Source organism: Calonectris borealis, chromosome 1, assembly GCF_964195595.1.
Source record: "Calonectris borealis chromosome 1, bCalBor7.hap1.2, whole genome shotgun sequence".
NCBI lineage: Eukaryota > Metazoa > Chordata > Aves > Procellariiformes > Procellariidae > Calonectris > Calonectris borealis.
The window spans coordinates 175,414,631-175,440,192 of record NC_134312.1 but is presented as its reverse complement, the minus strand read 5'-3'; the positions used below and the strand labels follow the sequence as shown (position 1 = coordinate 175,440,192).

General features: G+C 39.0%; 1 protein-coding gene across 2 annotated transcripts in view; it reads left to right on the top strand.

Moving 5' to 3' along the window:
- The window catches only part of PIBF1 (progesterone immunomodulatory binding factor 1), a 123,553-nt gene that overhangs the window by 10,963 nt on the left and 87,028 nt on the right, over positions 1-25,562 (top strand). For both annotated transcript variants that reach the window (XM_075139105.1, XM_075139096.1), the window contains 5 exons: positions 13,127-13,260; positions 15,290-15,398; positions 17,775-17,956; positions 21,126-21,251; positions 25,308-25,406. In XM_075139105.1, the coding sequence (XP_074995206.1) occupies positions 13,127-13,260; positions 15,290-15,398; positions 17,775-17,956; positions 21,126-21,251; positions 25,308-25,406 (650 nt within the window). The remainder of the gene's footprint in view (positions 1-13,126; positions 13,261-15,289; positions 15,399-17,774; positions 17,957-21,125; positions 21,252-25,307; positions 25,407-25,562) is intronic.

Genomic DNA, 25,562 nt, shown 5'->3' with positions numbered 1-25,562 from the left:
CTCTTCTTTTACTGTTTTTGTGGTATTCAAATCATTCTTTATTTCCAGCTACATGGAACATAGTTGCTGAAATTCCTTGCCTGTTATTAAATAACTTATACTCTTGAAATCCTTCCTCTGGTTTCCCATCCAATATTCCTTAATTTTTAAGTTTTCTCCAATAGTTCCAATATTTCTCTTCTCTACAGTTTATCAACAAAGTGTCTCTTCTGGATTTAAAACTTCTTTAGGAAACTACTGATACAGACTTTTGAAATAGTCATCACTGAAGTTAAGACAATCTCTTTTTTTTTTTTTCTCTCCTTCCTTTGTGAAAATAAACCACCTCCTACAATAAGCATGCCTTTTTTCTACTATTGCAAATAATTAAGGCTCTTCCTAAGGAGTTTCAACATGGTTTTTTTCCTCTTTGTGAAATGTGGAAAGGAACTAAAATAACACTTATCCCAAATCTTTCTATTAACTACTAATGGCTTGGGGGAGGAGGATTTTGCTGGCTTTTTTGGTTGTTCATGGCTGACAGACTAGGTTTGAGTAAGTTTTATACATGTAGATACTAATCCAGAAATGAAGTCATAAGAAATATGAGAGAATTAGGTGTAGACTCAGAGGAAAGTCAGTCTAGCCCACAAAGAATTGAAAAAGTTTAAAGGAAAATCCAAACTTGTCTAATGTGTTAAGCCAACTCTAGAAAAATTTAAATGTGAAATGAATCCATCAAATAAGATAACCATTGCCTAACAGCAGCTATGTTATTTTGTGACAGGATGGCTGTAGTCCTTTAATTTGGTCAAAGGAAATGAGCTCTAATTTTACTGTTCTTGTTTTGGAGTGTGAATGTAAGACACTTAGATTATTTTGTTTTCTCTGCTCATGAGCCTTTATATACTGTTTTGTGGGAAAGCAAAGCAGCACAGTTCTATTCTCTGAATACTACTACAGTGAGCCAATATGGCTGAATATCGGTTATATAAAATCAGGTCTTCAAACCCACTAAATCTTTTTTTGCTACATGCTGCCATTTTTTTTTGTTAGGGGAGAAAAAAAACTCCCACTAAACAAAACACAAACAAAATTCATTGTTGGCACAACAGATCTAGCCTGGCACAAAAGTAAGTACAGTGGCCTGGTATTGTGGCCTCTCAGCCAACTGAGTTTATAAGCAGCCAGCTGCACCAGCTAGGAAGCTTGGTTCTGTAAAAATTGAGTTGTCATTGTAGCCTTGTAGAAACTAATTTTCTAAGACTTGACAAATCCACGTTTGTTATCTCTAGGCAATTCATTAATTCATTTGTATTAGAAAAACTTTTATTTCTGACTTCAGGGTATGAAAGACATCTTTCAAATGTTTGTCACCTGTATTTGTATTCTAGGTATATGAAAATGTATTTTGTTTGTTCAGAAGGGGCAGAAAGTCCTAAGTGTGTATCAGCCTCTGTTAGCACTCACTTAATTCTTAGTATGGTGAGGAGTAAGACCACTAAAACTCTACAACTTTGTAACAAAGTTCTCTTGTTGATTGTCTGTTGCTGCTTCTGACAACTGGTAGTAAAGAACAGTGTGTGAAGACTGATTTCTAGCACTGGAACATAATCTGATAAACACAGCTAGTATCAAAAGATCTTTGTCACTACTTTCTGTTTATAAAGTGGTCAATGTAAGTGGTTCTGCAGTACCACCGCTAAGTTGATGGATCTCTGTACACAATTGTTGTATCTGTGATTTAGACCAGTGCGGTTCCTCTGGTTCTAGGTGCAGCAGCCACAGACTGGGGGGAGGCAATGGAACTGGTAAAAGTGATGTTCTTGTATTTCAGTGCTGACTGATCTGTAACCTTGGCCAAGAAGGCCAACGGCATCCTGGCCTGTATCAGAAATAGTGTGGCCAGCAGGAGTAGGGAAGTAATCATGCCCCTGTACTCGGCACTGGTGAGGCCGCACCTCGAATACTGTGTTCAGTTTTGGGCCCCTCACTACAAGAAGGACACTGAGTTGCTGGAGCGCGTCCAGAGAAGGGCAACGAAGCTGGTGAAGGGCCTGGAGCACAAGTCTTATGAGGAGCGGCTGAGGGAACTGGGACTGTTTAGTCTGGAGAAGAGGAGGCTGAGGGGAGACCTCATCGCGCTCTACAACTACCTGAAAGGAGGTTGTAGCGAGGTGGGTGTTGGTCTCTTCTCCCAAGTAACTAGTGACAGGACGAGAGGAAATGGCCTCAAGTTGCTCCAGGGGAGGTTTAGGTTGGACATTAGGAAAAATTTCTTTACTGAAAGAGTGGTCAAGCATTGGAACAGACTGCCCAGGGAAGTGGTTGAGGCACCATCCCTGGACGTATTTAAAAGACGTGTAGATGAGGCGCTTAGGGACATGGTTTAGAGGGCATGGTAGTGTTGGGTTGACGATTGGACTCGATGATCTTAGAGGTCTTTTCCAACCTTAATGATTCTATGATTCTATGTAACCAAATGTATAGTACAGACTCGTTTCAGTCCTTCTTTTACAGTGCTCAGTACTTGAAGTACAAATAACGTTGGCACCACCACCTTTGGAGTACAGATGAAGAAGAAACTCCAGCTATGGTGTTGTATTACCAGGAGCTTCCCAGAAACAAAACCAGCTTCTGATGTGTGTGTTCCCATGCTGAACATCAGCGTACTATTTTCAGAGTTGTTTGCTTCCAAAGTGGTTAGAACCTTCCCTCAAACAGCTGTAATTTACTACTCGTGTGTTTCTCTCAAGGCTAGGAGAGAGTCTGAGAAGGAAATTCTGCTTTTCTTTGTAGCTCTAGAAGATTAAGTATTGCTTTCTTCTTCTGGCTATGAGTTTCTTGGCAATGTTTTCCTGGAATTCGGTCTTGATACAGTTTTATCAGGGCTTCCTTTCTTTAGTTATTTTTTTCTGTAAAGTTGCCTTCAGGACTTGCAATCAAATTTATAGTATGACAGTTATCTAAAAGCTATGGTTAGCCTAAAGACAAAGCTGGATGTATGTAGGACAAAGATCTCTTCGAAAACCTCGTCTCTGAATCGGGATTAGTAGCTGTCAGGTTTGCTAGACAAACCTAACAATTTTCTCTGTGATAATATTTCCCAGCTGGAGGAAAAATGTTTCTATAGTCTTCAGAGAATGGACTGAGCTATTGCACTCAGAGGATCAGTTGGCACTAGATGTATCTGAATGTTGTAAAATTGAGGCTACTGTTGCCACTCCAGAAGGACTGCGTTCCCGAAGATTTCTTCTGAAGTTTGCACATCTGTAATTAAAGCCTGCACTCTAGAACCCTTCCCCAGCCCCCTGACACCAATTCGTTCAAGCAGTGCTTTGACTACTTGGTTTTCATGTCTCTGTCTAGAAAGGACAGATGAGGCCTCAGTCTTAGGTGAGATATGTGCCTTCTTTCCTTCATTATTGTTAATATTTATCTTGTTCAGGAAAAAAGCTGCAAAGAAAAATATTCTACCAATAACTATTAGCTTGGGGCAGCAGTTTAACATTTCCAAGACTCAAGAAAATTTTTGTATGTATGAAAGTTTCCTTTTCTATCCAATGTCTTTCTACCTCTTTTAATATATAGCTATGGCTCGTATAGACTGCTAATTGTTGTTCAGAAGAACCAAATGGCTTAATTCTAGTCTCTAATACAATGATCTCAAGGATCCTTTTCACCTGAGAACATTTCACTGAAGATTCTTGTCAGCGCAGATCCAGAGAGAAAGAGCTTTTTATTCCCCCAACTTACTTTTGCAATAGACGCACTTATGACAAAGCTTTTCTTTCTCACCCTTCTTGCAGAGCTTCCCTATTTTGGAAGTAGCTCAACATTTTTATTTATAATTTTTAGTGGCAGATAGTGCCCCATCTACAGTCCTTGGCAGATTACCAATTTCATATCAACATACTAGAAGAGATGTCTTATTCATCCAGTTATGTATAACTTCTTCCTGACATTTGGGCAGTTGTATTCAAATAAATAATGTATTGACCAATGATTTTTGAATGCATACTATGTAAACAGATTGAAGCAAAATGTCATCTTTACTAAGTAGCAGCACCTCATCCAAATAACTTGAGGGAATTGGTTTTCACATCACAATAGTATAGTAGCTTTACATTTGCCTAAGGCCTTTAGGTACCTTAGGATATGAACAGAAAGTACTGGCTTGTGTAAGTCATCCTTCGAAGGTGAAGTTCTTTTAAATAAGCTTTTTAAAAGCAGGATCACTTTCTTCCACAGGCTTATCTGTAGACAGTGTGAAGAAGTAATGCTACTTCTGCTTGGTTGGCTGATTGATCTTTTCCCTGCATTTCTGTTGTTTATCTTCTTATCCCCAAAGGCGTTTTGAAAGATCAACTAATCCCTATCATGTATTATGTGTCACTAACTTTGTTCAAAAAGTATGTCGCCCAGTGAAATTTAGATAGGTGTTCATTTCAGTGACTGCTATAAGCTGCTATTCATTCTAGATGGAGGATAACAGTGAAGCTTAATATCATAAAACTGAGGTCTGTCATTAGATCTTTAGTTTCTCTACCAGTTTGGGTTTAAATGGTGCAGATCAGGCAAGTTCAGAATCTTCTTGCTTGAAACACTGTCGACAGTGTTTGTAAACCAAATGGAAGTGCTTCTTGGTAGGGACTGCTTCACACGCTCTCTAGAAACCACCTGTACTGGTTAATACTGGATCTCTTGGATAGCTCTGCTAACAATTTCTTTAGGCAATGTTTGCCTACCTATCTCACACAAGACAGGTTTGTTTGTTTTAATCACCTCATCTGTCTGAGTTACTACTCTCTGCAGTAGCAAAAATTAGTAAGAAGCTGAAGAAAAGCCATGCATTACAGTCACGTTCCATGTGAGGAAGTACTGTTTGCCCTTTAATTTTTTTAAGGTTAATGGACTTACTTAAATTATATTTATTTACTGGTGTTATTTCCAGGACCTCATTCATGTCCTTGAAAGTGCTCAGTATCTTGATCCTTGTAAAAGTCCCTTTTTTGCTTCAGCAGGACAAAGCTGTTCATCAAGACTTCCAAGCTATCTCTTGAAGATAAATTGAAAGATAAAGATAAAGCTGTTCCATGGCAGAGATCTTAAAATCAGTTCAGGGTATATGGACATTGTTATAAACTAAATTAACTTCATCACATGCAAAGCAAGGCTTATTCTTCCTAAGCACAGGCAGCTTGATTGTATGTCTTTAAGATTTATTGCTATAGAATTCCTGAAGCTTGTGTATTTGCTACCTGGAGATATGCATAACATAAAGGGTTTTTTGTGTGTTAGCCTATAGCCTGTTTATGAGCTTGCCTTGTCACATTTTTTCCTGTGATTTAAATACAACTGTGACACCTAAAAGATTAGGTAGCTGGAAAATAGTGACCTATGCAGCAGAATTAGTATTTCTTCAAGAATTATAATAAATCTTTAAAAAACAAAACAAAACAAACCGCGTTTCTTTAATTATCTGTTTAACAGTTTGATACTTTAGGTATGTGTCGTGGTTTAATCCCAGTCAGCAACTAAGCACCACACAACTGCTCGCTCACTCCCCCCCTGGCCCACAGTGGGATGGGAGAGAGACTCAGAAGACTAAAAGTGAAAAAAAACCCTCATGCGTTAAGAACAGTTTAATAACTGAAATAAAACAAAATAGTAATAATAATAACGATAAAAGAATACACAAAGCAAGTGATGCATGATGCAATTGCTCACCAGCCACCGACCGATGCCCAGCCAGTTCCTGAGCAGCAGCCCCCAGCCAGCTTTCCCCTAGTTTATATACTGAGCATGGCGTCATATGGTATGGGATATCCCTTTGGCCAGTTTGCGTCAGCTGTCCTGGCTGTGCCCCCTCCCAGCTTCTTGTGCACCTCCAGCCTTCTCAGTCAGAAGAGCATGAGAAGCTGAAAAATCCTTGATTTAGTGTAAGCACTACTCAGCAACAACTAAAACATCAGGGTGCTGTGAAAATTATTCTCATACTAAATCCAAACACAGCACTATACCAGCTACTAGGAAGAGAATTAACCAGTATTCTCTTGAAACCAGTATTCTACTTGAAATTTAGATAGGTGTTCATTTCAGTGACTGCTATAAGCTGCCATGCTCTTTGGCCCAGGTGTCTATGAGGATGTTTTGGAAATGAGTCCTGTTGTCTGACTCAATTCTTTCTGGGGTACCACATGGCCATAGCACTTGCTTTTCAAGGCCCAGGATAGTGTTCTAGGCGGTCGCATGGAGTACAGGATATGTTTCCAGCCATCTGGTGGTTGCTTCCACCATGGTGAGCACATGGCACTTGCCGTGGCGGGTTTGTGGGAGTGTGATGTAATCAATCTGCCAGGCCTCCCCATGTTTATATTTCAACCATCGTTCCCCCATACCAAAGAGGCTTTACTCGCTTGGCTTGCTGGATTGCAGCACGTTTCGCATTTATGGGTAACCTGTGCAATAGCGTCCATGGTTAAGTCCACCCCTCGATCACGAGCCCATCTATATGTTGCATCTCTTCCTTGATGGCCTGAGGTGTCATGGGCCCACCGAGCTATAAATAATTCATCCTTATGTTGCCAGTCCAGATCCACCTGAGCCACTTCAATCTTAGCAGCCTGGTGCACCTGCTGGTTGTGTTGATGTTCTTCAGTGGCCCGACTCTTGGGTATGTGAGCATCTACGTGACTTCTACAACCAGGTTCTCTATCTGGGCAGCAATATCTTGCCACATTGTGGCAGCCCAGATGGGTTTACCTCTGCGCTGCCAATTGTTCTGCTTCCACTGCTGCAACCACCCCCACAGGGCATTTGCCACCATCCATGAGTCAGTATAGAGATAAAGTACTGGCCATTTTTCTCGTTCAGCAATGTCCAAGGCCAGCTGGATGGCTTTCACCTCTGCAGATTGACTCGACTCACCTTCTCCTTCAGCAGTTTCTGCAACTTGGCGTATAGGACTCCATACAGCAGCTTTCCACCTCCGATGTTTTCCCACAAGGCGACAGGACCCATCAGTGAACAGGGCATATTGCTTCTCATTTTCTGGTAGTTTGTTATACAGTGGGGCCTCTTCAGCACATGTCACTTCCTCCTCTGGGGATATTCCGAAATCTTTGCTTTCTGGCCGGTTCGTGATCACCTCCAAGATTCCTGGGCGACTGGGGTTTCCTATTCGGGCCCGTTGTGTGATCAGTGCGACCCACTTACTCCACGTAGCATCGGTTGCATGATGTGTAGAGGGGACCCTCCCTTTGAACATCCAGCCCAGCACCGGCAGTCGGGGTGCCAGGAGGAGCTGTGCTTCAGTACCAACCACTTCCGAAGCAGCTCGAACCCCTTCATATGCTGCCAATATCTCCTTCTCAGTTGGAGTGTAGCGGGCCTCGGATCCTCTGTATCCCTGACTCCAGAACCCTAAGGGTCGGCCTCGAGTCTCCCCTGGTGCTTTCTGCCAGAGGCTCCAGGTAGGACCATTCTCCCCGGCTGCGGTGTAGAGCACATTCTTTACATCTTGTCCTGCCCGGACTGGCCCAAGGGCTACTGCATGAACTATCATCTCCTGTTTGATTTGTTCAAAGGCTTGTTGTTGCTCAGGGCCCCATCTGAAATTGTTCTTCTTCCTGGTAGAGATAGAGGGGGCTTACAATCAGGCTGTAGTCTAGAATATGCATTTCCCAGAAGCCCACAACGCCTAAGAAAGCTTGTGTTTCCTTTTTGCTAGTTGGTGGGGACATGGCTGTTATTTTGTTGATCACATCCATTGGGATCTGACGACGTCCATCTTGCCATTTTATTCCTAAAAACTGAATCTCCTGTGCAGGTCCCTTGACCTTACTTTGTTTTATGGCAAAACCGGCCTTCAGAAGGACTTGGACTATTTTCTTCCCTTTTTCAAAAACTTCTTCTGCTGTGTTGCCCCACACGATGATGTCATCAATGTATTGCAGGTGTTCTGGAGCCTCACCCTGTTCCAGTGCGGTGTGGATCAGTCCATGGCAAATAGTAGGGCTGTGTTTCCACCCCTGGGACAGTCGGTTCCAGGTGTACTGGACGCCCCTCCAAGCGAAAGCAATCTGTGGCCTGCACTCTGCTGCCAAAGGGATTGAGAAGAAGGCATTAGCAATGTCAACGGTGGCGTACCACTTGGCTGCCTTTCACTCCAGTTCGTATTGAAGTTCTAGCATGTCCGTCACTGCAGCACTCAGTGGCAGCGTGACATTGTTCAGGCCACGGTAGTCTACTGTTAGTCTCCACTCTCCATTGGACTTTCGCACTGGCCATATGGGACTGTTAAAGGGTGAGCGAGTCTTGCTGATCACTCCTTGGCTCTCCAGTCGACGAATCAGCTCATGGATGGGGATCAGGGAGTCTCGGTTGGTGCGATATTGCCACCGGTGCACTGTTGTGGTAGCGATTGGTACTTGTTGTTCTTCAACCCTCAGCAACCCCACAACAGAAGGGTCCTCTGAGAGACTGGGCAAGGTGGACAGCTGTTTAATTTCCTCCGTCTCCAGGGCAGCTATACCAAAAGCCCACCGGTACCCTTTTGGGTCCTTAAAATACCCTCTTTTGAGGTAGTCTATGCCAAGGATGCACGGAGCCTCTGGGCCAGTCACAATGGAGTGCTTTTGCCTCTCATCCCTGGTTAGGCTCACTTCGGCCTCCCGACACAGTTAGCTGTTGGGAACCCCCTGTCACTCCAGAAATACAAATGGGTTCTGCCCCTTCATAGCTTGATGGCATCAGGGTACACTGTGCACCGGTGTCTACGAGAGCCTTATACTCCTGTGGCTCTGATGTGCCAGGCCATCGAATCCACACAGTCCAGTAAACCCGGTTGTCCCTTTCCTCCACCTGGCTGGAGGCAGGGCCCCTTTAGTCCTGGTCATAGTATTCGCTACTCACTTCTTGTAAATATGAGTCAGAAGTCCCTTTATTAAAATCAGAAGTAAGATCAGCCCTTCTGCTCTGTCTGAGGAACTGTCCACTGGAAGCTGGAGCAGCAATTTTCCTGGAAGAACCCCCTTTTGTGATTGTTTTTCCTCTTCCTTGTCCTCTTCTCATGGTGGTCCTGCTTTTTCATCATCCCTTACTAAACAAGCTGACTTTCGCTTCCCAGATTCCTTTTTCTATAGGGGCGACTGATACCGGCATGGGTTGATTCTCTGGTTCAGCGGCAGTGCCTGTCATGGGGGTTGGAGTAGCCACAGTGCCTGTCATTTTGTCGTCAGATCTAGAGACCTTTTCTTGCCCTTGAGGGTTCTGAATAGTGTTGAACAGGGCTCAGTAGGCATGGGCCAGGCCCCAGCACGTTGCAGTGATTTGTGTCTCTCTGGAATTGCCAGGGTGACATCTTGCAAATATTCTACTAATTTTTCAGGATTCTGCACTTGTTCAGGGGTGAAGTTCCAAAACACTGGGGGTGCCCACCATCCTAGGCACTTGCCCATGCTATCCCACATACCCTGCCACTCATAACTATCCAGCCTTGGGGTAGATCTCTGCATGATATTCTTAAATTGCTTATTAACCTTAGACAAAATCAAAACAATATTCCCAAGAAATACCAGTAGAATTATCTTAACTACCCAAGGATTTTCAAGATACTGAGAAGTTATGTAATGAAGGAGGAAACATCATAGAAGAAGGTAGCGAAGTGCCATTCTGTATTTCCTCCATAAAAAACCTCTCAGAGGAAGAAGTATAATTGCTAATTTTCTCCACGAGGTGGTACCCAAGGTACAGTAATGGCTTAGATACAAAGCCCAAATACCAGATTAAGCTCAAGGCCAGTGTTTTAACAACAAATCTCCCAGGCAAAACATCACTAATCACTGCAGAGCACAGCAAACTGCAAAAACACCAATCTTTAATGTGTACAGCAAAAAAAGAGCATAGTGCAGATCAGATAAGTTAATATCAAGAACAGATGAATCAATATTGTGACTGGCAACTGTTAACACATATAAATTCATTAATATGCTCTGGTTAATCTGTTATTATCAAACCCTTCGAGCCCCACGTTGGGCGCCAAAAAGGACTGTTGTGGTTTAATCCCAGCCAGCAACTGAGCACCACACAGCCACTTGCTCACTCCCCCCACCCTGGTGGGATGGGGGAGAGAATCAGAAGAGTAAAAGTGAAAACAAACCTCATGGGATGAGGTAAGAACAGTTCAATAATTGAAATAAAATAAAATAAAATAGTAGTAGTAATAGTAATAGTAGTAGTAGTAGTAGTAGTAGTAATAATAATAATAATAATAATAATAATAATAATAACGGTGATAAAAGAATATACAAAGCAAGCGATGCACGATGCAATTGCTCACCACCCACTGACCGATGCCCAGCCAGTTCCCGAGCAGCAGCCCCCCAGCCAGCTTTCCCCTAGTTTATATGCTGATCATGACGTCATATGGTATGGGATATCCCTTTGGCCAGTTTGCGTCAGCTGTCCTGGCCGTGCCCCCTCCCAGCTTCTTGTGCACCTCCAGCCTTCTCAGTCAGTAGAGCATGAGAAGCTGAAAAATCCTTGATTTAGTGTAAGCACTACTCAGCAACAACTAAAACATCAGTGTGTTATCAACATTATTCCCATACTAATCCAAACCACAGCACTATACCAGATACTGGGAAGAAAATTAACGCTATCCCAGCCAAAACCAGGACAGTATGTCTTAGTATCAGTTTTCAAAAGTAGAAGTTAACTTCCCTCCCCTTCCGTGGAGTTATCATATTGTTACATGACATTAACATGACATTAACAACTGATTTGTTAAATAAAATTCAAAACCTAGTTTAGGTCTCAGGTATTAGAAGGAACTAATTTTGTAGATATTTAACTGTTCTGTTAATTGGTGCTTTAGAGCTGTTTATGACAAATTTGTCCAGAGGTTAACCAATTTAATTTTATACTTTTGGTAGTTGTCTTCTAGCTGCTAACTGTGTAATATTGTAGGAGCTTCAATAGCCCACTCTGTGAAGGGCGTATGAATTCCAGCATGGTATTAGCAGCAGAATGGCACAGGATATCCACAGAGGAATTGTATCCAAACTTAATCTTTCAATTTGCACTAAAATGTGAAGTGCCCTTACCACCATTTCCTATTGCAAGATGAGTCATGTTTGCACTGTATAACAGGGTACTTGCACCTGTATGTTACATATTTGAAACTCTAACTTGTAGATAACACCTTTAACATCTGACAGAGGCTTTACCATTATCATAATGCCATCTTTCTAAATGATGGCACGTTAATTGGTTTAAGAAGAAAGTGTTCTATAGTGTTGATTTGTTTAATGTATATCCATTAATTAGGGTAAACACGAATATAAGCCATATATACCAGTATGTTAGGATGAATAACAATAGTGTCTTTAGATGACGTGTTCTTAATGATATGCCATCCAAAATCCTCGTGAAAACTTTCTCAGTGTTGTGATTATGTGATTGTGATCTAATGTGATTTTAGTGCAAGTGAAAATTACTAGATTTGTGAAACATAAAATGAAAATTTCTTATTTATCAAGAGAATAGTTAGAGTATTTTTAGTGGCTCAGGGAGCTTTTCTGTAGTGTCTTACAAGCATTTAGGTGTTTTTTTCAAGAAGGCATTCTGTCAGTCTTTCAGTTAATGGTGCCCGTGAATTTGGTCAGAGTGTTCTTTGTGTGTTTCCATCCCTATCCTAGAGTATTATCCTTGTGTTCATTCCTCCTAGGAAGCTGTATTTAGAAGTCATCCACTCCATATATGCTTTTGTCCTAAACTTTTCTTGTCTATTAAAAACTAGCTAGACATAATTTCTATCCGCTCTTATAACTGTATAAAACATAGCTTTCAGTTTATTTTGAAAAATTATGCACTTATACAATGTCCCTCACTGCAAAATAAATTTAATTTGTAGTGGCTAAATGGTTGGTTCAGTAATCACATCTTAAGGCAGTGATTTGGTTTTGTATTCACTTTCAATGAATAATATTGTCATGTCCAGTCAGTATAACCAGATGGAGTTATTGTTTATCAAGCACCCATTATTGAGCCTGCCAGGTATCAACCATAGCAGAAAAAAAACAGAACTCAGCAGTATTCTGAGAAAGAGAATACGGAAAAAATCTGGATGCCCAAGGGGTATTCTCAAGTTTTTAACAAGCAACTCTTCTTGCTGTCCATCAGTTTCCCCTAGTATAGGTGGATGAGCGTTATTCTTTGGTTGTTTCTGTGAAGAAGTTACTAAGTAGTACAGCATTTAGGATGAGCGAGTAAGGTAAGCTTTGTGAAAATAAATGCCTACTTCGTAGAAAAATCTGAGAAATGGAGTCTAGATTGTGGATTAAGGTACAAAAGTCTGCTATTCCCATGGTGGAGTGGGGATGAAGAGTGTGATTATTAGGAAATCTGTTTATCTTCAAAACGAATAACCAGTGTTTTAAAAGACAAATGCTTTCTGTGTGTTCTCTTGCTTTGGTCCATTTATTCTAGTTCCCATAGTAGTCTCTCAAAGTATATGATGAGGAAAAAGAAGGGAAAATGGAAATTAATGCTGTAAATAATTACACCAGATAATAATTAGACCAGTAAATAAGCAACTTTTTTTCCTTTTTTTTTTTTTTTCCCCTTCTTCCTCCACCAAAGCTTTGGATGATATGCTTCAGCAAACATAAGTTACCAGACACAATTTGGGAGTAACTGGCTGAAATTTTTCATATAATGACAGAAGTCCCCAAACTTTCTGAATGATCAATCCTCTTTCTTTTTTTCAAATGGACCAGCAAGTATCTTCACAATGAAACTTGTTTGAAAATGTTGTAAGGGTAGTGTGACTTTTGTGCTCCTACTATAGGTTTGTGGTCCACTGGCTGTATATATGAGGGTTACTGGTCTATGAAGTTGTGCTAATGGACAAATGTGTTAGAAAAAACAGGTACATTAATCAACTGTTTAGAATAAGATAAAAATAAGTTGAGTATCAGTATAGCTGGTTACTTTGCGATGTATGCTAGATTTCCAAGTACTGAGACAAATGAAAATACTACCGCTTGAACGTTCATAAGAGGTCTTTGCAAAACTTAGTCAGTGATTGCTTCAAGTAAATATCAGTGTAGCTGTGATCATTTCAAAATGTCTTACCTTCTAGAGCTATGAAGATGAGAGGAGGAATCGGTCAGAGCTTGAGGTTAGATGCCAGCGTTTAACACTGGAACTGGCTGATACCAAGCAGATGATTCAGCGAGGTGATTACAGACAAGAGAACTATGATAAAGTAAAATGGTAGGTATCTCTATAGTTCAAGTGTTCTACTAACATACAAATGTTAATAGATAAACTTCAACCTTGATTGACTAGAGTTTTTCATTTGATTTTTGGCTTATGCACACCATAGATATTTTTCCTTACCTCAATCCACTAACAGTTCAGTTATCTCCTGTAGTATATTGCAGTCGTAAGATGAACAACATTTTGAAATCTGATGCATCAAACTATCTTCCTAGAAGTTTATATTTAGGGATTTACTGTGTTTTCAGAAGAGACTACTGGTCTGATTGCAACTAAAGAAGTGGGAGCTGTTGATGCCAAGCATCTTAGAACAAGTGCTCTTTTTTCCCTATTTAAAAAGCAATGATCTAACAAAAGGCCCTGTGCTCTACTGTGTGGTGCCTACACAGTGAATTAAGAGGGTAGGACCTTGGGAATTAATATTCAACAACTTAAGATATCCTTGTAACCATAAATTTGAAAGGGCTGTTATGAGAACTTTTTGTCAGAGAATCTTCGGATTACCTCAGTGAATTGGTTTAACTGCAGGAAGTTCTAGCGTCTCTTTTCAAAATACAGATTTTAGAGTTCTAGCTTATGCTTTGAATGCCCATCTCGTAAACAACAATTGCAAAATAGTGAAAATGGACTTCTTATAAATACACTCATAGGCGTATACTTCACAGTCCAGCTCCCAAATGGCTTTTTCAGTGTGCTTGCAAGTACAAGAAATCTGGCCTTCGGCACATTTCTTGGGGCATGGATTAAAAAAATGGGGATTATGAATAGAAAACACCCTGTCAGCTCCTTAGTTGTTCATACTGAATGAACTTGGGCACAGTTACTGACGCAAATGACTATACCACTAAGTCATTTGAAGGAGGTCTGTCTTCTGAATAACTGTTCACAGCTATATGTGCTAAAACAACCTTGGAATCTACCTGGAAGCTTGTTGCAAATAGGATGGATTTATGCTATGGTTTGCTTCTCATGTGCAACTGCATCTTAATAAGCGGATTGTAATAACTTTCATGTGAATGGCCCCAGTGTTTAACAGTGTACATTTAAAATAGTCTTGAGGCATGAATGAACGTGCCAAAACTATGTTTGAGAGAGTAGGTTGTATTCATCTGGGTAGGCACAGATGAAGGGGAGAGGAGAGCCCTGTTGGCATGACTGCATGAGGATATTTGGGAGGATTGCAGGAGTTAATCACTTCCAGGCTCTTTTCTGCCTTTAAAAATCCATGTCAAATCTTCTAGTTCTGGTGTACTACAAGTTATCTCAGTTTTAAAGCTATGCTATACTTAACATAAAACTGTCTAGCTTTTTTCCAAACTGCAAGCTCATACTGGCTCATTCATTTCACTGTTCTGACAGGGTCAGATAGAGTGGAGACACAGAGCTGCTGCTTTGTGCATGTGGAAAGCACTCTTATTCAGGACACCAACATAATTTTTGCAGCTGTGTCATGTATATTTTAAACATGAGAAGAGTAGTACAACACCCTCTGGTATCAAGGGACTGTATACAAGGGAGAGTAGCAACTGAGAACAAATATGCATTGCTTTCTGTTTGATTAGGAAGATAGGAATGAAATTGCTTTCGTTTTTCATCCAACTTCAATGTCTGCAAAAGATTCAAGAGAATGTCATGGGAAATAGCATCAAAAGCTTGATAAAACTAAAAGGATGGTCAAGGGTACTTACAGTTCATTGCTAAGAAGAAAAATGTATAGCCCAAAGTTACACTAAAGAATAATCAGAGGAGGATGAAATAATTTAGGATAGGAATTCATCATTATTGTATTATAATTTAGGATTATTTTTTAAATACTTAGAAACAAAGAAAATTCTTTCATATAATAAGTTACCATTGCAGGTGTTAATAACTAAAAAAGGTAAGATTGTCACTAATTGCCGTATGAGTGACTGGTTGGAAGAAGTCTGTGACATGAACTAAAAGAAGGCTGAGAAATTACAAATGTACAGGAATCTTGTTCATTACACTTTATGCATCTAATAGTTTCACTTTCTTTTAACAGTGAACGTGATGTATTTGAACATGAATTGTCAGAACTCAGAAGAAAATATGAAATATTAGAGGTGTCACACAAAGCACAAGCTAAAGAAAGAAATGACTTATCGAAAGAGGTAAACATAAAGTTCTTATTTCAGAGATCGTCTATTTCTTCACCTCAGGAATTTGATTCTTTGTCTAATCAAGTCTGTCAGGATCATTTGTAGGATTATGGAATAATTTAGATTAGAATGGTCCTCAGGAGACCAGCTGGTTCAACCTTCCCATGCAATGCAGAGCCCAACTTAGGTCAAGTTGCTTAGGGCTTTGTCAAGTTTTGAATATCTCCAAGGATGGAGATTCTACAGCCTTTCTGGATGATCTGTTCCAGTGTTTGTCCACCCTCTTTGTGAAAAAGTTTTTGTAAAATCTAATCAGAGTTGTTGCAGCTTTTTTCTGTTGCCTCTGGTCCTGTCACTATGCACTTCCAAGAGTCTGGCTCTTTCTATGCATTCCAATTGGATAGGTGAAGATAACAATAAGACTTTCTGCATCCAGATTTCTCTTCTGAAGGCTGAAAAAAATCCCATTTCTCTCAACCCCTTGTACATCATGTGCTGATGTACATGTACAGTCCATGACCATCTTGGTAGAGCTGTTCTGGACTTGCTCCAGTTTGTTAATGTGTGTCTTTATGGGGAACTCAGAATGGGACATGGCACACCAAATACAGTCTCACAAGTACTGAACGCAGGATAATAATAATTTTCTTCAACCTATTGTCTGCACTGTTGCTAATACAGCCTAGTAGCCACTTGGCCTTCTTTGCTGTCAGAGCACACTTCTGGCTCATGTTGAGTTTTTCAACTGATATTTGCCTATTCAATCCACGTTTTGGCAATTTTCTCATAGAGATGTTACGGGAGATGGCTAAAAGCCATGCAAAAGTCCAAGTAAATGACATGGACATCTGTCTCCCATCCATAGAGCCAACTTTCTTGTCAGGTTTGCTAGGCACAGTTTGGCCTTAGTAAATCCATGCTAGTTGTTTCCAGTCACCTTTTCCTCCATATGCATGGATATGGCTTCCAGGAGGATTTGCTTCATAATCTTTGCAGGGACTGAGATTATATTTACCAACCCACAGTTCCCTGGATCCTCCTCCTTGAAGGTGGATTCTGGTGAGTGTCACGAGTTCTGGATCCGAAGAGCATAGAGTTGTAAGTTTTTACACAGTATTTATTCCAGGGGAAGAGGAGTTGGAGGGGTAGGAACTCCTAGATTTCTTTCTTCATGTAGTAATCTGTGACATCTGTGTTCACTGTGGGTATACATATAACCTGTTACTTGGAGAGAGGGGACAATTGTGTTGTTTTCTTAAATAAAACAAAGTGTAGGACAGGCATTTACATCTCACCCTCTGTGGTGCTCAGCAAGTGGGCAGATGAAGAGAAGCATGCCTCTAAGAGCTGCTCTTTTGTACGAATTTTCAGTTGTTTGACTAGTTGCTCCATGTCTTTGACTCAGGTGTCTCCCTTAAATAATCTTTAGTCCTTTTACGACTCAGGAAGAGTGAATTCTATCTAAAACATGTAGATGATGTCTTTATAGCTTTGGGGGACATAATTCTGATAAGTTATTAATTTACCATTTTTTTAACTTGGCATGTGACATCCCCAGGAGCTTAAATGGCAAAATTATTTAAGGTGTAAAGCTGCGTTTTGCTATCATGAATAAGGAGTTGGGCCGCTCTGCACCAGTGCCATTATGCTCTGTGGCTGTTCTCTGACAATGTTCATCTCAACTAGATGGAGACTACTCTCCCACACCACTTTCTTCTTGGAGTAGTAAAGATGACTGATCTGGTGATTGGGAAGGCTGTTACAGAGACTCACAAGATATCAGTGTTTCTACTTTGGCACCAGTTCAGCCTTCTGTAACAGCACCACGCTAAATGAAAGTCAAAACAAAGCATGCATAACCTTCTTTGCCCTTGGTGCTAGCCTGGAACATTACTTTGTCCATGACAATCATGATATACTTCAGCCCCAGAACTGGCACTTTTACCATTTCTTTACGGAGCAATAATCACTCTGGTGCCCTTAAACTTTTCACTTCTGTTTCTGAGAATGTTGTACCCAGTATGATGACAGGTTGGCACCAAGACTTAACATCAGTATTTCTGATGTAGTACTAGTCAGTACTATCACTATTCAACACTTCAGTACTATTTAGATACTGAGATAGATTAAGGGGCACTTTCCCTCTTTTTCAGGTGCCAACTACCAGAAATAAATCATGAAAACTCATAAAATTGTAATTTTATTAAAGTCTTCTTTTCAGCATAAAGCTTCACCAACTTACTCACGTTAAACATAAGTGTAAATAGAGTTTTTTGGTTCAGGTGATTTCACAGAAGAAAGTTAAAATGAAATCGCAAATATGTGTACATAGGTTAAATACTTATCTTGAAGTTCATGTTAAAGTGTTCTTTTTAATGCCTTTTATAGCTGGCAACCATACAACAATCCCTCAACTTGTTGCAAAAAGATAAAGATTACCTCAATCGCCAGAACATGGAGCTTAGCGTTCGCTGTGCACATGAAGAAGATCGTATTGAAAGACTTCAGATTCAGCTAGAGGATGCCAAAAAAGCTAGGGAAGAAATGTATGAAAAATATGTTACATCCAGGTAAGTTACCGTGTGTTCACTTCTATCAGTAGACAAGTTATTTAACTGTTTTCCCTTGTTTCTTGCACAAATCCTGTTTTATTAAAAACATTTTAAATTTCAGAAAGCTAGTCCATATTTGTGTAACTAGAAACAGAACACTTCTGTTGGGTCTTAATGTGTATCAGGAAATTTTTTTTAAACCTTTGATAACCTTTGATAAAACCTAGCACAAGAAAGACATGTTGGAGCGGGTCCAGAGGAGGGCCACAAAAATGATCAGGGGGATGGAACGCCTCTCCTATGAAGAAAGGCTGAGAGAGTTGGGGTTATTCAGCCTGGAGAAGAGAAGGCTTCGGGGAGACCTTATTGCGGCCTTTCAATACTTAAAGGGGACTTATAAGAAAGAGAACAACAAACTTTTTAGCAGGGCCTGTAGTGAGAGGACAAGGGAGAAAGGTTTTAACCTAAAAGAGGGTAGATTTAGACGAGATATAAGGAAGAAATTTTTCACAGTGAGGGTGGTGAAACACTGGAACAGGTTGCCCAGGGAGGGGAGATGCCCCATCCCTGGAAACATTCAAGGTCAGGTTGGATGGAGCTCTGAGCAACCAGATCTAGTTGAAGATGTCCCTGCCCATGGCAAGGGGGTTGGACTAGATGGCCTTTAAAGGTCCTTTCTAACCCAAACTATTCTATGATTCTATGATTCTATGAATTAAGACCATAGCAGTGAAGATGTCAGTATTGAAAGTTTATGGTGACTATTCTCTTAGGTGTATATAGAAATTTATGCAGGTAACTGTAATTAATTACAAAAGAGAGAAAAACTCTTTAAAGTGCATATGTTACATATCTCCCCCCCGCCAAAATGACCTTTATTAAAAACAGGAGTATCTGAAAGACAATCTAAATTATTGTTGCAGAATAAAATATATTTAATTTTCACAAATGTTTAAAATAGGGCATAGTATGTTTCATATCAGCTATTAGAGCTTTCAGTCTTTCACATCTCAACTTTGAATACAGATTCCCTAAATGTAGCCTTGAGAAATAAATTGATCATTGTATGCTAGCCACAATGGTAAATAGTGTCAAATCCTTATGCTATTTGAATTAGTGTAGATACAGGTATGTATGTGACGTTGAACAGGAAACACTACACTATTCAGCTACATGTCTTGCTACATATGTAATGCTATACTACAAAATTACAAATGACGTTTAGATTTTTCGTATTCAGAATTCAAGGTTATCCAGTTCATGTTATTTCCCTCCATCTAGAGGGATGCCAAAAAATGTCAAAAAATACCATTTTAATATATATCCCAAAATTACTTCAAATATTTGCCTGTATGTACTTCATTAATGAACATAAAACCATTTTTTGGTTAGTAGTGTCCTTAAAAAAATACCTGTGGATTGAATGAATAAGTTTAGAGTATGAAGTAGCTTCCGCTTCTCTTCAGCTGCTTCCTTCTGTTTGAATCAAGAAGATGGAACTGCAAACAGCATCTATAAATCTTGTGTCCTTGTATGACTTAGATGAAGTGTGCTACTATGACTCTCGTGTAATGAAACTAAAAGACAAACTGTTATCTAAATGGAAATAGAAGAGCACTCTACTGAAATTATCAGCTATGGAGTTCCAGCCGATATTGCTATCATCAGAAGTGTTTTTGGCCAGCTCAAGGTCTGATTTCTAAAAATTATGGTCTATCACACTGTTGTGGTTTAACCTGGCAGGCAGCTGAACACCACACAGCCGCTCGCTCACTCTCCCCCAGTGGGATGGGGAAGAGAATCGGAAGAGTAAAAATGAGAACACTTATGGGTTGAGATAAGAACAGTTTAATAATTGAAATAAAATATAATAATAATAATAATTACAACAACAACAACAACAACAACATGTAATGAAAAAAAGATAACGAAGAGAGAAATAAAACCAAAGAAAGACAAGTGATGCAAATGAAAAAAAAAAAAGCAAAAACAATTGCTCACTACCCGCAGACCGATGCCCAGCCAGTCCCTGAGCAGCAGCCCCTCGGCTAGCTTTCCCCTAGTTTATATACTGATCATGACATCATATGGTATGGAATATCCCTTTGGCTACTTCGAGTCAGCTGTCCTGGCTGTGCCCCCTCCCAGCTTCTTGTGTATCTCCAGCCTTCTCAGTCGGTAGAGCATGAGAAGCAGAGAAGGCCTTGACTCTGTGTAAACACGTCTCAGCCGTAACGAAAACATCTCTATATTATCAACACTGTTTCCAGCACAAATCCAAACATAGCCCCATACTAGCTACTATGAACAAAATTAACTCTATCCCAGCCAAAACCAGCACACACACAATTGCAAATCGGAAGAAATCGAAAACCTTTTATGGTTGTAAATGCACATTTCTTCATAAACATGCTTTTATTTCCAAACCTGTAATTTCTATGAGTTGCTTCATTGCTGGTTGATTATTCTTGAACATTAACTAGATGCTATAAAATGTCTGTTACAAAAAAATGTCAATATTACTCTGAAATGAAATTCTTTTGTCCTGGAATCTTCTGATATCTGCTGCTTAAAAACTTAAGTATGTATTTTAATTAATTTATATGTCACATTGACAGGATAAATTCCCAAATCTTGGGTTTTTTGACTTCACACATCTCCACAGCATGTAATCTTCAACGTTTCTTGTGATGTTTTTTCCCCATATGAGGTGCAAATAGTACACAACAAAGTCTTGCAGTAGCATGTCAGTATTGTAAGTTAGCAAGTTAATCAACCCTTACCCAGTGATGAAGAAGCTAGAAAACTTTGGAAAGCGAGGAATTAATTTTTTTTTTTTAAAGTGGTTAATTAATATAAACACTTTTGTAGAGGCTGACAAAGAATTTCTGGAAGAATGTTAAGCATAATGTTGCGTGATTAATCAATGTCAAATTACTTTAAAAAAATTAAAACAGTATGCAGAAAGCTTTTATTTATTTCCAATTAAGTATTATTTATTCTTGATTGATTTTCACTCAATTTGCATAACAACATAGGCTAATGTGTATTTCAAGCAATTTGGGAGGAAAATGAGTAAGAATTAAAATAAAATGTAAAATCAAGTAGTTCTCTGCTGTACTTTTAAGTTTTAATATTTTGGCCAGTCCAGTTAATTTTAAATTCCCATGTTGTGTATTGTTTACAGAGACCACTATAAAACAGAATATGAAAAGAGACTGCATGAAGAATTGGAACAACTAAGGTTGAAAACAAATCAAGAAATTGAGCAACTAAGAAGCACTTCAAAAGAGATGTATGAACGTGAAAACAGGTATATAAGAGGCAATAACCTAATTAGGGCAAAAATGACCACATACTGTTTTGTGCTAAGGCATAATCCTAGTTGACTGGCTCTTTGAGAGGTGATCAAAATGTGAGAATTTAAGTTCAATTATAAAATTGATGAGAATCTTGTAAAAACTAAAATGAAATTATACTTGTACAGTAAATATATGGTGTTACATTTATTATTAAATGATGGATATCCAACATTGTCAATCAAAAGTATTATTAAAATTCATGTTCTAGATAAACATTAGTGGTTTGAAGTTTGTTCAGATGTATAGTGTTAGCTAATTACTACAAAATGTGTTGGCTTACTTATCGTGCTATATGGGCAATCTTGAAATTGTGCCAGGAAATCAGAAGAGAAAGTGTTGATGCAGAAAGTAAAGCAGAAAAAATGAGGGAAACCAGTAAGACTTACGCCTTTCTAAAATAAATCTATTTGAGATTGTTTACAGCATTACGGTTCACAAAAGCATTGATTTCCTGTAAATTATTATAAAATCCTCTTTTGAAGAAGATCCTAGTCCTGCAAAGACCTGCATAATGAATTTTGTATGTGTGTCATCTTGTTGAATTCCATGGAATTACATGCAGAGTTAGGCACATACATAAGCCTTCAGGGATCTAAAGATTTGGACTTTTGGCACTGGATTTCTTTTTGAGCTTCTTTTTTGCCCCTTTTATTCCTTTAAAATGGGAGGAGTGCTTAATAATTCATTATAACTTCATTGTAGATGTCCTGAAAGTGTCTTGTGGAGAAGGAAATGACTGTAGTAAAAAGATATTTGTGGCATCAGCATCTGTTCCTCTAATAGGTAGTTTTGTTACTGCTCGGAAGAGTGAAAAAAGAACATGACTCCTGCTGTCTGTCTTCCAGTCAACTTAAAGGTTCTAATTAAAAAAAATTACGTCATTGTGTAGTTTTGCAAGTGTGAGTAAAATATACACACACACACAAATACATCCACACCACTTCCTGTATGCAAATCTATTTTAAATTACAAAGTATGAATTTAAACCTCCACTGTTGGTGGAGATTTGACAAGGGTCTGTATATCATTGAGAAAGCTACTGAAAGATATTTCATTTGTATCTGGAACCAATTTACAGAAGTTTTGTTCCTCATTTTGAAGTAATTACTTCTGAAATATAAATCCCTTAGATTTGACTTCATATTTTGCCAAAAAGGATTTTTAGTGTATGCTCTTTCTATAAAATACTAAAAAATTCCACCATAAGAGAGTGCTTCCCAGTCTGAGGTGCCCCTCAATGGCGAGACAAATGGACCCCAAACTGTGAGCAAAACAGTTTGCAATGAAGTTGTGTGATGTGATGAGATGCTGATTGTGACTGAAAATAAAGCTAAGATGCTGGTTTCATCTTCAGGCTCAAAGCATGGAATGGTATTACAGCTAAGCTAATCTAATATTCAGTTGCTCTTACTCCTTAACACTTTGCCAAGCCTGGTGGGCCTGATATTTCCCTTGAATTTATTGGCACTTATTTTACACTTGGATGAGTCATTTCCAGAAGCTAAAATGGGTTGGGGGGGAACCAATAAAAAGGTGATGCTTTCATTCTTAATTTATTTGGGATGAGTTTCACTTGTTTGGTTGTAGTAAGCATTGGCTATGTTTGCATTAGCAAGCATGAGTGAATTCACAGGGCACGTGAATGTCTGCATGAGGTTTGACTTTGGATTAGCTGTAGTCTGTTCCCATAGATCAAACACAATTTAGTAGTTTTGAGCATGTTAGATGCTCTCCCTGAGCACATCTTCTGACTTGGTTCAATCTGACTGGAATCCAGTTTGCGCACTCTAGAATAGTTTAGGGACGTGAACCGAAGTGCAGTAAATGGCGGTTGCTGAGAGATGTATTTCAAAAGCTAATATAGATGCCCATGTGCTTCTGCTTCCTCTCCCCGCCCCCCATCCCACCTTTTTTTTTTCCCATACCTGTTCATGAATCTGTAGGTAGTAGTTCTGTCTCATTTTAGACGGGTGCTTTCACTTGTATGATAGGCTTGCTAGATACCTGATGGTCCATATGGCCTGTATGTGCAGCCATCAGATAGGTGCTTTACCTCTTTTAAATTTGCAATCATACTACCTGAAAACTGGCAGTATCGCTAGTGTTTCCTAGCTCTGTTGAAAATATTTCAGCAGAAGTTACATCACATCTGTGATTGTCATCTTGTTGGTTAATACCTCACTTGCGTCCTTTTTCCTTCTATTGCATTTTCAGTTGATTAGCTATTCAGTTAAGAAAAATAGTTTATTGCCTAAACGAGTCGCTGTATATCTCCTACCATTTAATTTTTATCCCATTTCTGTTACTCTAGTCTTAAGGATAAACATTGCACTCGTACTCTGAGACATAATATGCTTGATCTTAATGCTATTAACAAAATTTGTTACCATGTTCTTATATTTTGGTATGGATCAGTTTTAAAGAATCTACTCTCAAGATCAGTCCCTGAATTTCAATGGTAAATTCTGTAGCCCAGTAACTCCATTTTTAAAGAAAATTTTGTTTTCTTTCTCTCATAGCCAGTTAACTGTTACATAATTCTGATGTTGATTCTTCATAAGTAACTATTTCCTATTCATATGAATTACTTTGAGTTCAGAAAGTACCATTGATAACATTTCCTTAGTCTAGAAAATAGTCTTTCATCCAAAAATTATATACCTTTAGTGTGGCTAAAATGACCTAGGATAACATTTACATGGGCTTAATTTTCCATTTACCTCTATATCTTGACTTTTCTTTTTTCTTCAAAATTTGCCCGAGACTATAATTTCACTTCGCTTTAAGTCAAAAAGTTCATGTGGGGGAGGGGGGAAGAAACAACTTCAGTGGAAAGAGCTTGGTTGCATCTACATTAACAGTTTAGTTCAGATGAAGAATGTGGTTTTGAAGTGAAACCCCCTAGTCATTGCTGCTTGCCACGTTTTTGCTTGCCTCACAGTTTGTGCTTGAATTTGCGGTATTATGCTCACATTTGTAGCACATGAACAGGATTCCTTGTAGATGAAACGAAATTGAAAGGACTCTCTAAGGTCATCTGATATATTCCAAATGCTACTGGGCGTTCAGGTCACAGGAGCATACCAGAAGTAGCTTAAAGTAAAATCCTCGAAAATGGTCATATTGTAGGTGTCTGGTCCTCAACAACCACTGTTTGTTCTGCAAATTGGCTGTTACTGTGTTGCGCTAAATAATGGAGATAACAACTTATAAGCACTATCTAAGCAGTACTTCCACTTAATAGAGTTTGTTGCAATGGTATGCTACAGGCAGTCTACAGATTAACAGACTATTAATACCTATATAATTTTTTAACAGAAATACTATATGTATTATTCTTCATATGATACTGTTCTCATTTGTGTCAGTGAAATAAGAATGATATAGTCTACAAGTCTTGACTGATTCTTGGTTAAAAAATTGAAAAAGGATAGGTTGATTGCAATAAAATGTTTGTGTTATTTTATGGTCTGTGCAGATCAAAAATGATGCCAGCAATAGAAGCCAGAAGGAGACACCAATGATATGCAATAACCTATATATTGGACTAACTAGCCAATTAGTTGTATGTGGAAGTAGGATTTCTATGCCTAGCTAATCTTCTCCTGCTCTATCGTAAAAGTTGTGATTCATCTCAGCTAGGAGGACAGCATTCCCCTAGTTATTAGTGAAGTACCAAGTAAAATTATTGGAATTTATTTAATTCCTGCAAAAAATAAGTAATTTACAGTTCTAGTATTCTATAATTATTCATATACTTTTACATATAAATAGGTGGTTGATCATTGTTTTTAGAATTTCAGAACTGGAAACTTTGCTGGTATGTGTGAAAGTATGTGAAGTAAAGCCTCTGTAATGAATAGGTGTATAGACAGACAGACCCCTCTATCATTTGATGAGAATTGAAGAAGGTAGCATTGAAGTTAAGATCAGCCAGTAGTAATTCGTGAAGCAAAACAGTCTTTTTCCTAACAGATTCTTGACAGAATAACTTCTGTTTCCTTCAGAAATTTGAGAGAAGCGAGAGAGAATGCTGTCGCTGAAAAAGAAAGAGCAGTTATTGCTGAAAAGGATGCTTTAAGAAAATATGATCAACTCTTAGAACAGTAAGTATCTTTTAAAATCCATATGAAAAAAATCTAGAAGTATAACTATATTTATATTTAAGGAGTTTTAGGTAGGAGGAATGACTGCTTTGGTTTTCTGCTTATAAATAATAAATTGAATTACAAACATTTTGTTTAAATGAAGTTACAGATTTA